At 41.6% G+C, this 14077-nt stretch overlaps 1 protein-coding gene across 1 annotated transcript in view; it reads right to left on the bottom strand.

Moving 5' to 3' along the window:
* Window positions 1-1272: 1272 nt before the first annotated feature.
* vps39 (VPS39 subunit of HOPS complex) overlaps window positions 1273-14077 on the bottom strand; it is a 123256-nt gene continuing 110451 nt past the window's right edge. The window contains exon 25 of the mRNA XM_073040368.1: window positions 1273-2144. Coding sequence (XP_072896469.1) covers window positions 2063-2144 — 82 coding nt within the window. The 3' untranslated portion in view covers window positions 1273-2062. The remainder of the gene's footprint in view (window positions 2145-14077) is intronic.

Genomic DNA, 14077 nt, shown 5'->3' with positions numbered 1-14077 from the left:
TCTTGGAATTGGTCCAAATTTAACTGGGGGTAAATATAAAAATAAACTGTTTGAAAAATAAAATCTTTGTAAGATTATCATGACTTAATTCCAAATCATAGCATTCAATGCAGAGCTAAATGTTGGAAGACTGACAAGTTGGGATGTTTCCTATCATCGGTTTTGGTAAACTTATCCTTACAATATCAACACATTCAACTCAATTTTCCAGTCTTCAGTAATTGTTTCCATAGAATGCTGGTTATGCGATTGAAAAGTGATTAAAACACGTGCATCAGCTTGTTGTATGCCTACTCTTTACATCTATGCCTTCAGTAAATTCCCCTCCTTGGAACGGCTGCCATAACTGTGCAGGGGTGAAGGTAGCCGGGTGGACAAAATAGTTTTAAATATCACTTTTGGAAATATTAAAAAAATAAATTCACTGTCAATGAACTTAACTTCAACTGATGTTTGTTCCTTGCTTGGAATAAGTACAATTCCACAGTCCATTGCAATTACACAAACAAAATCAGCCAGATTAATTTAAGGAACTATTTAAAATACAACTTTATGGTTACTACTAAAGCCAAAGGAACAATTCTGTACATTATTTCCTTCCTCATCTCTTCTTGTAACAAGAACACAATTGCAGTGATACTCTGAAACCTCAACCACTAGTCAGTAGAGTGTTTATGAAATAACTATGGTTGGGTGACTTCCTAACTGAAGCTGGTTTACATGTGTTCTTTTCATCCTGGATGTACAGTATTGTGCAAGAGGCTTAGGCACATGTAAAACACTTCTGTAAAGTGGCTTTCAAAAATAATGAAATTAAAAGTTTCTAAATATCAAAAAAATTACTATAAAGAACAGTGATCAGTAAAAAAAAACTAAATCAAATCAATATTTGGTGTGACCATCCTTTGCCTTTGAAACTGCATCAATTTTCTTAAGTATTCTGTTATGCAGTTTTATAAGAAAGTCAGCTGGTAGTTTGTTCCAAGCATCTTGGAGAACTGCCAGAGTTCTTTTGCAGACTGTCTCGCTTGCTTCTGTCTCTCCAGGTAATCCCAGACAGCCTCAGTGATGTTGCGATCAGGGATTTGCAGAGACCACACCATCTGAAACAATATAAAAAATCTAAGCAGCCTAAGAATTTTGCACAGTACTGTATGGTGGCATTCAACTGCAAGAATTCTGTTCTAAAGTGGAAATGTAGGGAGAGGAGAGAGGGAATCATATCAACTGCAGCATCACGAGTTCCACCCAAACTGGAGAACAGGTGGGAAATGATTCTGTACTGTTGTTTTATTAAGTTGGATGTTAAAGTGAAAAAATACAAAATGGTAAGACATACAAGAAATGTTCAGCATTTCAAAATTTTGGGTTCTAAGTATATTTACCCAAATTTAACATTTACAGTTTCAAGATCTTAAATAGAAAGATCATTAAATGTATTTTATAGCATCAGGACGAACTCCAAATGGAGCACAGTACAGGTAAGTAGATTATTCTGTGCAATGCAACACTTTTGGGAGTTTCATAGTTTTTCTTGTTAGATGAAGGCACACACTCAAAGCAAATATCACGTGGAAATAAAAATCAGGGTGTTACAAACCAGAAGTGCTATGAGCTGAGGGCTTGAAACAAGATATAACGTAAATGAGAACAATACTCAAAATGTCATCTTGCTTTGAAGAGATTTAATCCCTGGTCAGGCTAAAAGTCAATAGCCCCTTTAACAAAGTACTTCAGAGCACAGTGCTTTCATACCCTGGGGTTTACCATCATGTAGTGCAACTGTCTTTCATAAAGTGGCACAAGTTTACTATACAACTTTACACATGAAACAGCTTCCAGTTTTACACTAATACCCCAATGTAAGCAGAAAGCCAACATGCCAGTATATACACAATTATTAATGTAATTATTAACGCCAACAGTGTAACAGTGTGCGTGCCATTTGTCCAACAGTTGCTCCTCCTTCAGTGAAAGGCAGGCGCCTTCTCAAGCCTCCATGTTTTCCAACTGTCTATCTAGACAGCAAATAGATTCCTGCATTTCAAATGAGCTTGCACATTCACGTCTCTGTGGGACAAACATTTCGGTCTTTGCAGCAGAAATAATGGACCACAACACCATTGGGATAACGGGCAAAGGCACTAGAAGAAGAGAAACAACTTTAAGTAACCAATCTGAAGAGGAGAAAAGCATTTAAAAATAACACAAATTGGAAAAAGCAACTTAATTTGCATTTAATTCTTTAAATTGGGGTAGGATATAAACTGAAAGACAAAGTGAAATATTTAATTGACCACCATATCATCCAGATCGCCTGCTATTATTATGTTGCTGTTTTTCTCCTTAACTTACTATTTTCTGACCATGATCGTCATGTTCCAACACCAGGTACTATGTTGACTAACTGAATCTGTGCCAACATTGATTCTTTAGTTATTAATAAGCATAAGTCAGTAGTATGAATTAACAGTGTCTCCCAAAAGAGATTACTATACAATAATAGAAAATTAGAACCCATCACTCTTCCAATGTTCTGATGGGCAATCTCAAATTTAGCCCAAAAACCTATACACATTTATTCAGATACTTTACACATAGTAAAGTCTTAGATTCCAGCATGTCTTTCAAGTAGACCAAAATCCCCTTCTCTGAATGTAGTATCTATAAATTGGAATAAAATTAAGATAAATATGTATACAACAGTTCAAGAAATTGAACTGAAATTGAAATTCCACATGCTCAGAAAAGGTAGTCCTCCTGCCAACAATTTACCCAGCAGGACTAAGCTTGATATCAATATACTAGTTGCTTTAATTTAATAGAGTCCTAGACCATTTTTGAGCATATTCATTAATAGACAATAGACAATAGGTGCAGAAGTAGACCATTCGGCCCTTCGAGCCTGCACCGCCATTCTGAGATCATGGCTGATCATTTACTATCAATACCTGGTTCCTGCCTTGTCCCCATATCCCTTGATTCCCCTATCCATATGATACCTATCTAGCTCCTTCTTGAAAGCATCCAGAGAATTGGCCTCCACTACCTTCCGAGGCAGTGCATTCCAGACCCCCACAACTCTCTGGGAGAAGAAGTTTTTCCTTAACTCTGTCCTAAATGACCTACCCCTTATTCTTAAACCATGCCCTCTGGTACTGGACTCTCCCAGCATCTGGAACATATTTCCTGCCTCTATCTTGTCCAATCCCTTAATAATCTTATATGTTTCAATCAGATCCCCTCTCAATCTCCTTAATTCCAGCGTGTACAAGCCCAGTCTCTCTAACCTCTCTGCGCAAGACAGTTCAGACATCCCAGGAATTAACCTCGTGAATCTACGCTGCACTTCCTCTACAGCCAGGATGTCCTTCCTTAACCCTGGAGACCAAAACTGTACACAATACTCCAGGTGTGGTCTCACCAGGGCTCTGTACAAATGCAAGAGGATTTCCTTGCTCTTGTACTCAATTCCCTTTGTAATAAAGGCCAACATTCCATTAGCCTTCTTCACTGCCTGCTGCACTTGCTCATTCACCTTCAGTGACTGATGAACAAGTACTCCTAGATCTCTTTGTATTTCTCCCTTACCTAACTCTACACTGTTCAGATAATAATCTGCCTTCCTGTTCTTACTCCCAAAGTGGATAACCTCACACTTATTCACATTAAACGTCATCTGCCAAGTATCTGCCCACTCACCCAGCCTATCCAAGTCACCCTGAATTCTCCTAACATCCTCATCATATGTCACACTGCCACCCAGCTTAGTATCATCAGCAAATTTGCTGATGTTATTCTCAATGCCTTCATCTAAATCGTTGACGTAAATTATAAATAGCTGTGGTCCCAATACCGAGCCCTGTGGCACCCCACTAGTCACCACCTGCCATTCCGAGAAACACCCATTCACCGCTACCCTTTGCTTTCTATCTGCCAACCAGTTTTCTATCCATGTCAATGTCTTCCCCCCGATGCCCTGAGCTTTGATTTTACCAACCAATCTCCTATGTGGGACCTTATCAAATGCCTTCTGAAAATCAAGGTACACTACATCCACTGGATCTCCCCCATCTAACTTCCTGGTTACATCCTCGAAAAACTCCAATAGATTAGTCAAGCATGATTTACCCTTGGTAAATCCATGCTGGCTCGGCCCAATCCTATCACTGCTATCTAGATATGCCACTATTTCATCCTTAATAATGAACTCTAGCATCTTCCCCACCACTGATGTCAGACTGACAGGTTGATAGTTCTCTGTTTTCTCCCTCCCTCCTTTCTTAAAAAGTGGGATAACATTAGCCATTCTCCAATCCTCAGGAACTGATCCTGAATCTAAGGAACATTGGAAAATGATTACCAATGCATCCGCAATTTCCAGGGCCACCTCCTTTAGTACCCTAGGATGCAGACCATCTGGACCTGGGGATTTGTCAGCCTTCAGTCCCATCAGTCTACTCAGCACCATTTCCTTCCTAATGTCAAACTGTTTCATTTCCTCTGTTACCCTATGTCCTTGGTCCATCCATACATCTGGGAGATTGCTTGTGTCTTCCTTAGTGAAAACAGATCTAAAGTACTCATTAAATTCTTCTGCCATTTCTCTGTTTCCCATAACAATTTCACCCAATTCATTCTTCAAGGGCCCAACATTGTTCTTAACTATCTTCTTTCTCTTCACATACCTAAAAAAGCTTTTGCTATCTTCCTTTATATTCCTGGCTAGCTTGCGTTCGTACCTCATTTTTTCTCCCCGTATTGCCTTTTTAGTTAAGTTCTGTTGTTCCTTAAAAACTTCCCAATCATCTGTCCTCCCACTTACCTTAGCTCTGTCATACTTCCTTTTTTTTAATGCTATGCAATCTCTGACTTCCTTTGTCAACCACTGTGGCCCCTTTCCCCCCTTTGAATCCTTCCTTCTCTGGGGGATGAACTGATTTTGCATCTTGTGCATTACTCCCAAGAATACCTGCCATTGCTGTTCCACTGTCTTTTCTCCTAGGCTATCCATCCAGTCAACTTTGGCCAGCTCCTCCCTCATGGCTCCATAGTTTCCCCTGTTCAACTGCAACACTGACACCTCCGAGCTGCCCTTATCCTTCTCAAATTGCAGATAAAAACATCATATTATGATCACTACCTCCTAATGGCTCCTTTACTTCAAGATCGCTTATCAAATCCTGTTCATTACATAACACTAAATCCAGAAAAGTCTTGTCCCTGGTCGGCTCTCGTACAAGCTGTTCTAAGAATGCATCCCATAGGCACTCTACAAACTCCCTATCCTGTGGTCCAGCACCAACCTGATTCTCCCAGTTCACCTGCATGTTGAAATCCCCCATAACTACTGCGACATTACCTTTGCCACATGCCAATGTTAACTCCCTATTCAACTTGCACCCAATATCCATGCTACTGTTTGGTGGCCTGTAGACAACACCCATTTGGGTCCTTTTGCCCTTACTGTTTCTCAGTTCTATCCACACAGACTCTACTTCTCCTGACCCTATGTCCCCCCCTTGCAAAGGACTGAATCTCATTCCTCACCAACAGGGCCACCCCACCCCCTCTGCCCAGATTTCTGTCCCTACGATAGCACGTATACCCTTGTACATTCATTTCCCAGTTCTGATCTCCCTGCAGCCATGTCTCCGTTATCCCAACAATATCATAGTTACCCATTCGCACCTGAGCTTCAAGCTCATCCGCCTTATTTCTGACACTTTGTGCATTCAGATATAGAATTTTTAGCCCATTTCTCCTCTCTCTGTTTGAATCGCTGCCTATTGTGCTTAACCCAGCTCCCCGAACTCCCATTGGGCTATAAACCCCTAGAATTTTGTTGTCCTTCCTAAATTTACTTATTCTTTCAACACATTTAACTCCATGCTCCGTCAGACCATCCCTCTGTACATGTGTCCTCCTTATCACTTGTTCCGCCTCACCTTTCTCTACTACACACTTAATATTCCGGAACCGTGTAGTCCCCACCTGTCCTTTATTCTTCCTCTCGCTATCCTCTCTCACATTCTGGATCCCCGCCCCCTGCAAATTCAGTTTAAACCCCCCCCCCAAGAAGCACTAGCAAACTTCCCTGCAAGAATGTTAGTACCGCTCCAGTTTAGATGTAAACCGTCCCTTCGGAACAGATCCCACCTTCCCTGGAGCAAAGCCCAATTATCTACACACCTGAAGCCCTCCCTCCTGCACCATCCTCTCAGCCACGCATTAATCTTTATAATCTTTCTGTTCCTTGCCTCACTCGCACGTGGCACAGGTAGCAATCCTGAGATTGTTACCCTGGAGGTCCTGCTCTTCAGCTTCACACCTAACTCCCTGACCTCCCTACGCAGGACCCCCTCACTCATCCTACCCACGTCGTTGGTCCCTACATGGACCACAACATCTGGATTCTTGCCCTCCTTCTCGAGAATAACCTGCACCCGATCTGAGATGTCTCGGACCCCGGCACCAGGGAAACAACATACCATCCGAGACTCCCGATCTTCCCCACAAAATCTCCTATCCGCCCCCCTGACTATAGAATCCCCTATCAATACCGCTCTCTTCTCTTCCCTCCTCCCCTTCCTAGTTGAGGGTCCAACCTCAGTGCCAGAGACAGGACCACTGCAGCTTGTTCCTGGTAGGTCATCCCCACCAACAGTATCCAAAACGGTATACTTATTTTTGATGGGAACGGCCACAGGGGTGCTCTTCTCTCTCTGTCTGCTCCCCCGCCTCTCTTGGCTGTCACCCATTTGCCTACCTCCTGTCTTTTCGGTGTGACTACCTCCCGATAACTCTTATCTATCTCTGCTTCTGAGCAGTGATACAACTCAGAAATATTTAGCAATCACAATATTTTTATTCCTCATCAAATAATACTGCAACACTCTTAAAGCAGCAAAATGTAGAATTAAGGCCTTCTATATTTGTCAAAGAGGCTTATATTTTGAAACTCAATCCCACAGTAAAATATCAATTAAATGCTCCAGTGCAAATTACTGTAATCTGCTTTTGTGTGTTGCAGGAAGTAAGTTTAACAATGGCTTTCACAGGCCACTTTTAGACCACCACATTGTTTTACAGTTCAAACTCAGCACTCCACAGCCAACCCCACCTGCCCAGTGCTTGGGTTGATGACTCACATATCCCATGACTAGTTCAGTCTTCAAACCTCTCTATCGTGGCTCTTTGTCAGACATGAACCAACCATCCCCTTCCTACTATCTCAGCAACAGTGAATGATGTGGATTTCACCTACCAGATGTGCATTACTGAATGTGCATCTGATTGCTCTCAAGGAGGGACTGATGGCATGTGGAGGTAAATGGGATGTAAGGCATCAAGAGAGGAAGCTGTGCCTTGTGCTGTTGTAGCAGGAAACAAAATCAAACTCATAGGACTGGTGCAAGTTCATGGGGGGGGGGGATGTGGACATAATGAGAACATTCAATTATATTGTTGGTGTCAATAAGGGAAAATGTTTTCCACTGGATCATTCAAAATCTAAGGAAGTAAAAATAAGGTATTCTATTGTCATTGAATGAAATCAACAATTAATTTTCCAAAAATCATACAGCAATGACAGATTTATTTTATAAACAACTTATATATAAAACTATTTTTCATCATTGTGTTTTCCTGGAGCTTTTGACTAGGAATGGGGTAAGTTACTTCTTTGCTTAAAAAAGGAAGTAAACATAACCTTAATAATTTCTGGGCAACAAGTTTAAGATCAGGAGTGGGAAAGTGGTTAGAAACATTAATCTGGGACAGGATTGATAGCCATCTGGAGTAAATAAGTTAATTAAGGCAAATCAATGTAGGTTTCTTAAGGGCACATCATGTTTATCCAATTTGACAGAAATTTTTGATGAGGTAGCAGGTAAGAATTAATGAGGATAATGTAATTGATGTGTGTACAATGGACTTTCACAAATCTTTTGAAAAGATGCCACATATTAGAAAAGGCTTATTAGAAAAGTTGTAGCACATGGCGTGTAGGCACATCAGTATGAATTGTTAAACTAGCAAAGTACCACAGTAGCACAATGGTTTGTATAACAATATTACAGGGACAGCAATCACTGATCAGTGTTCAATTCCCACTGCTGCACCTAAGGAGTTTGTACGTTCTTCCTGTGACGGCGTGGGTTCCTTTTAGGTGCTCTGGTTTCTTCACATATTCCAGAGCATAAGTTCAATCCGGCTAAATGTGAGGTGATGCATTTTGGAAGGACAAACCAGAAGACTAAGTACAGGATTAATGGTCAGTTACTTAAGAGTGTGGATGAACAAAGGGACCTTGGGGTTCAAATCCATACATCCCTCAAGGTTGCTGCGCAGGTTGATAGGGTAGTTAAGAAGGCCTATGGGATGCTAGGCTTCATTAACAGGGGGATTGAGTTCAAGAGTAGAGAGGTCATGTTGCAACTCTACAAATCTCTGGTGAGACCGCACTTAGAGTATTGTGTTCAATTCTTGTCACCTCATTATAGGAAGGATGTGGAAGCTATGGAGAGGGTGCAGAGGAGATTTACCAGGATGTTGCCTGGTTTGGAGAACAAGTCATATGAAGCAAGGTTAGCAGAGCTGGGACTTTTCTCTTTGGAGCGTAGAAGAATGAGAGGGGACTTGATAGAGGTCTACAAGATTACGAGAGGCATAGACAGGGTGGATAGTCAGTACCTGTTTCCCAGGGCACCAACAGCAAACACCAGAGGGCATATGTACAAAATTAAGGGAGGGAAGTTCAGGGGAGACATCAGGGGTAAGCTTTTTTTTTTAACACAGAGGGCTGTGAATGCCTGGAATGACTTGCCAGGGATGGTGGTGGAGGCTAAAACATTAGGGGTATTTAAGAGCCTCTTGGACAGTCACATGGATGAAAGAAAAATAGAGGGTTATGGGGTAGTGTGGGTTTAGTACTTTTTTTATATGGGACGGCACAGCATAGAGGGCTGAAGGGCCTGTACTGTGCTGTAATGTTCTCTGGTTCTATGGTTCGGGATAGTGAGTCATGGGCACGCTATGTGGGTGCTGGAAGCATGACCACACTTGTGGGCTGCCCAATCAATCCTCGCCTATTTGATCGATGCAAATTTCACAATTCACTGTATGTTTCAATGCACATGTGACAAATAAAACGAATCTCTAACCCTTAAAAAATCCACCTGTGACTCAACATATTTTGTAAATATAACAATGCCATAGGCATGAAATAAAAATAAAGAAATGCAGAACTTTGACAAACACCAGGTCAGGACTGGTTTGTTAATACTTCCCCTTGGTGACTTGGCAGTTCCTCACAACACCTCAGCACACAGGCAGTGAAGAGTTGCTGGCAGCGGTTCAGTAGATATTAAAAACAGGATATGTATGTGGGTTATGCTTTGGTGTTTATATGTGTATGATGGTTACAGCGTGCAAAGATGTTATCTGTACATTCTGATACTGCATACATAAATACAAGATCCATTCATGCATTCTAAACACATGATAGTGAGGGTCATTAGAGAGCAAGTTTGAAAAATCAGGACAAATAAAATGTAACACAATTAATATATAGGCTGGTCATCCTTGCTTCTGATAATGTGAAGCAAGCTCATGTCCTTTGAATAATAATGAGTATTTATGAGGTGGTTGAAAGCAGCTTTGCTGGCTTTATGCTCGTCAACAAGTACGGTACTCACTTTTTTTGAAGGCTTCCAATATTCATTTAATCTGGCTGCTCAGTGACTAAGGGTCTATTTTGCAAATGCAATGCTGAACTCATTATGGAACTCATTTTCATTGCTGTTACAATATTGAATAATGAGAACCATTTACATTCATAACATGGCTAACCAAAACTTTTAAAACCACCTTGTTCAGAATTCAGTATTGTATGCAGGAACAGCTTCACAATTGAACAAACACCATCTCCATGGAAACCATATCTGTTACTAGCTTCAAACTTTGACATGAAATGCTTGAACATTATTGAAGAGCTACCATCTGTACCATTTCACTGATGAAAGAAACATTTAACTTAATGGGGAGGAGGCCATGGACCCAATAGAATAATTCCTTGCGTTAGCAGCCTGTAAGGATCTGTTGCCTTAGTTTCACAGAAATTAAGAGCTTTTGTCCATATCCTAACTTGCAGATTCTTGTTCACGTATTACCTAAGTTTACCGACGGACATCAATTTCCCATCAATGGGCATCCAGATTTTAAGATTCTCATTCATGTTTCCAAATCCCTCACTCCTCCTTATCACTACAACCTCTTTCAGAGCCAAAAACATCATCAACACTTCCACCTTGCCTCTCTTCAGCCCTCACCAAACAACTCCACCCTTATACCTTTGCCTCTCCAATTTTGGCCTCTTGAGGATCTGAAATCTACCATGCATTCAGTTACCACTGTTAAAATTTAGAATTCCCTCTCTAAATCTTCATACGTCTCCACCTATATTGACTGTTTGCCATTACGGCCTGGTATGGGAACAGCAATGCCCTTGAACAGAAAATCCTAGAAAAATTAGTGGATATGGCCCAGTCTATCAAGGGCAAAGCTCTCCCCTCCATTGAGCACATCTACATGGAGCACTATCGCAGGAAAGCAGCATCCATCATCAGGGACCCTCACAACCACCAGGAAGAAGCTATAGGAGCCTCAGGAATCATACTACCAGGTTCAGGAACATTTATACCCCTCAACAATCAGGCTCTTGAACTAGAGGGGATAACTTCACTGAACTGTTCCCACAACCTATGGACTCACTTTCAAGGACTCTTTATGTCATGTTCTTGATATTTATTGCTTATTTATCTATCTATCCATTCATCCACTTCTTTTTTCTTCCTTTCTTTTCTCTTTTGCATTTGCACGATTTGTTGTGTCTGTCTGTGCTGTTGGGTACAGTCTTCCATTGATTCTATTATAGTTCTTGAACTTACTGAGTATGCCTGCAAGAAAATGAATCTCAGGGTTGTATATAGTGACATATATTCACTTTGATAATAAATTCACTTTGACTTTTGAAACTCAAAATGCTTAAGGGCGTGAATTTTGTTTGAAAAAGTTCTTGTGAAATTCTGCTGCATTAAAATGCGATAAAAATACAAGTTCTTATTGTCAAAGTAAAACTTTAAGGTTAAGGAATTTAAATTTAAATTCTTGGTTCTGCTTCAGACTATTAGCTTAAGCCAGCCTAAAAACATCTGGATCAGCTGTGAAATAAATTCTCTTGCATGTTACACTACCACCCAAAGCAGATTTATCATTGTCTCTAATAATGCCCATTGGCCTGCCTTTTCAATGTCATTGTCATAGAAGCAGGCCCTTCGGCCCATCAAGTACATGTCAAGCTATTTAAATTGCCTATTCCCACCGACCTACACCAGAACCATAGCACTCCATAACCCTACCATCTATGTTACTATGGTTCTATATACACTGCTTATACAACCCTCTGAGTGAAGAAGTTTCTCCTCATGTTCCCTTTAAACTTTTTACCTTTCACCCTTAATCCATGACCTCTATTTGCAGTCTCACCCACCCTATCTATATCCCTCATAATTTTGTATACCTCTATCAAATCATCCCACTATCTTCAATTGTCCAAGGAATAAGGTCCTAACCTATTCAATCTTTCCCTATAACTCAGGTCCTCCAGACCTGGCAATATCCTTGTAAATTTTTTCTTCTCTTTCAACGTTACTTACATCTTTCCTGTAGGTACATGACCAAACCAAACCTGCACACAATACTCCAAATCAGGCCTCACCAGCATCTTATACAACTTCAACATAACATCCATCTCCTGGAGTAGAGTGCCCTTCTGCTTCAAAACATCCACCATTGTCCCTGTACCTAAAAAGATCAAGGTAACATGTCTGAATGACTGACGTCCTGTCGCACTCACCCTAATAATAAGCAAATGCTTTGAGAGGCTAATCAAGGACAGTATCTGCAGCATGCTGCCATCCACACTGGACCCCCTACAATTTGCCTACTGACACAACCAATTCACAGATGACGCAATAGTCACAGCTTGACACATCTAGAGAAGAGGGATACTTATGTGAGAATGCTGTTCTTGGGCTACAGTTCAGCATTCAACACCATAATTCCCTCCAGGCTCGACAAGAAACTCAGAGACCTCGGCCTTCACCCTGTCTTGTGCAGCTGGATTCTGGACTTCTTGTCAGATCACCAGCAGGTGGTACGAGTGGGCTCCCTCACCTCTGCCCCTCAACACAGGAGCCCCGCAGGGCTGTGTCCTAGGCCCCCTCCTTTACTCTCTGTGCACCCATGACTGTGCCACCCACAGCTCCCACACTCTAATTAAATTTGCAGATTATACTACACTGATTGGCCTAATCTCAAATAATAATGAGGCAGCCTACAGAGAGGAAATCATCACTCTGACACAGTGGTGTCAAGAAAACAACCTGTCCCTCAGTGTCGCAAAAACAAAAGAGCTTGTTGTGGACTACAGGAGGAATGGAGAAAGGCTCACCCCTATTGACATCAATGTATCTGTGGTTCACAGGGTGAGCAACTTCAAGTTCCTCTGTATACACATCACTGAGGATCTCACGTGGTCTGTACATACTGGCTGTGTGGTGAGAAAAGCACAACAGCGCCTCTTTCACCTCAGACTGCTGAAGAAGTTTAGCATGAGTCCCCAAATCCTAAGGACTTTTTACAGGGGCACAATTGAGAGCATCCTGACTGGCTGTATCACTGTCTGGTATGGGAACTGTACCTCCCTTTATCGCAGGGCTCTGCAGAGAGTGGTGCAGACAGCCCAGTACATCCGTGGATGTGAACTTCCCACTATTCAGAACACTTACTGCGACAGGTGTGTAAAAAGGGCCTGAAGGATCATTGGGGTCCCAAGTCATCCCAACCACAAACTGCTTCAGCTGCTACCATCCAGGAAATGGTACTGCAACATAAAAGCCAGGACCAACAGGCTCTGGGACAGCTTCTTCCACCAGGCCACAAGACTGATCAACTCATCCTGATACAATTGTATTTCTATGTTATATTGACTGTTCTGTTGTATATCTTATGTACATACTATTTATTACAGATTACTATAATTCGCACATTGCACATTCAGACGAATGCAAAGAATGTAAGAAATAAAGTCAATTCAATTCAATACTTTGATTTATGAAGGCCAAAAACTTTCTTTATAATTCTATCTACCTGTGACATCATTTTCAATGAATTTTGGACCTGTATTCCCAGATCCCTTTGTTCTACAGCACTCCTCAGTGCCCCTCCATTCACTGTGTAAGACCTACCCTGGTTGGTCCTACTTAAGTGTAATACCTCACACTTGTCTGCATTAAACTCCTCTACCATTTTCAGCCCATTTTTCCAGCTGGTCCAGATCTTGCTGCAAGCTTTGATAGTTTTCATCTCTGTCCACTACACCCCCAATCTTAGTTGCAAATTTGCTGATCCAGTTACCCACATTATCACCCAGATCATTGATAAAGATGGGAAACAACAACGGACCCAGCACTGACCCTGCTGCACTCCACTGGTCACAGTCAGCGGGGCAACCATGTACTACCACAAAGTCAATGCCTAATCCAACTTACTACCTCATCTTGAATGCCAATGACTGAACCTTCTTGAGCAACCTCCCTTACGGGACCTTGTCAAATGCCTGCTAAAGTCCTTACTTACTGCCCATTAGGGCAGCAATGAAGGTCCTCCATCTCTGGTAGTGTTCATGGCTTCCTTCATCATGTCAGTAGCTTTCTCCCAGTTTTCACTACTGTCAGTCATGCAAGTCCCGGGTGGAGACTCAGGAACACCACTGCACTTAGATGTAGAAGGATTCTTATTTGCTGTTTCCATAACAATTTAGTTATTAGGCCTGAGCTTTGCTATAGTCCATGTGGACAATATCCACCATCTTGCCTTCATCAACTTCCCTGGTAACTTACTCAAAAAATTCTCTAACATTGGTTAGTCAATGTGGCACGAAGTCATGCTGACTATCCTTAATGTACTTACATATCTGGTCCCTCAGAGTACCTTCCAGTAACTGATGTCAGAC

The sequence above is a fragment of the Hemitrygon akajei genome, chromosome 3, assembly GCF_048418815.1.
Source record: "Hemitrygon akajei chromosome 3, sHemAka1.3, whole genome shotgun sequence".
Taxonomy (NCBI): Eukaryota; Metazoa; Chordata; class Chondrichthyes; order Myliobatiformes; family Dasyatidae; genus Hemitrygon; species Hemitrygon akajei.
The sequence above is the reverse complement of the archived record's forward strand: the minus strand, read 5'-3'. Positions and strand labels throughout refer to the sequence as shown.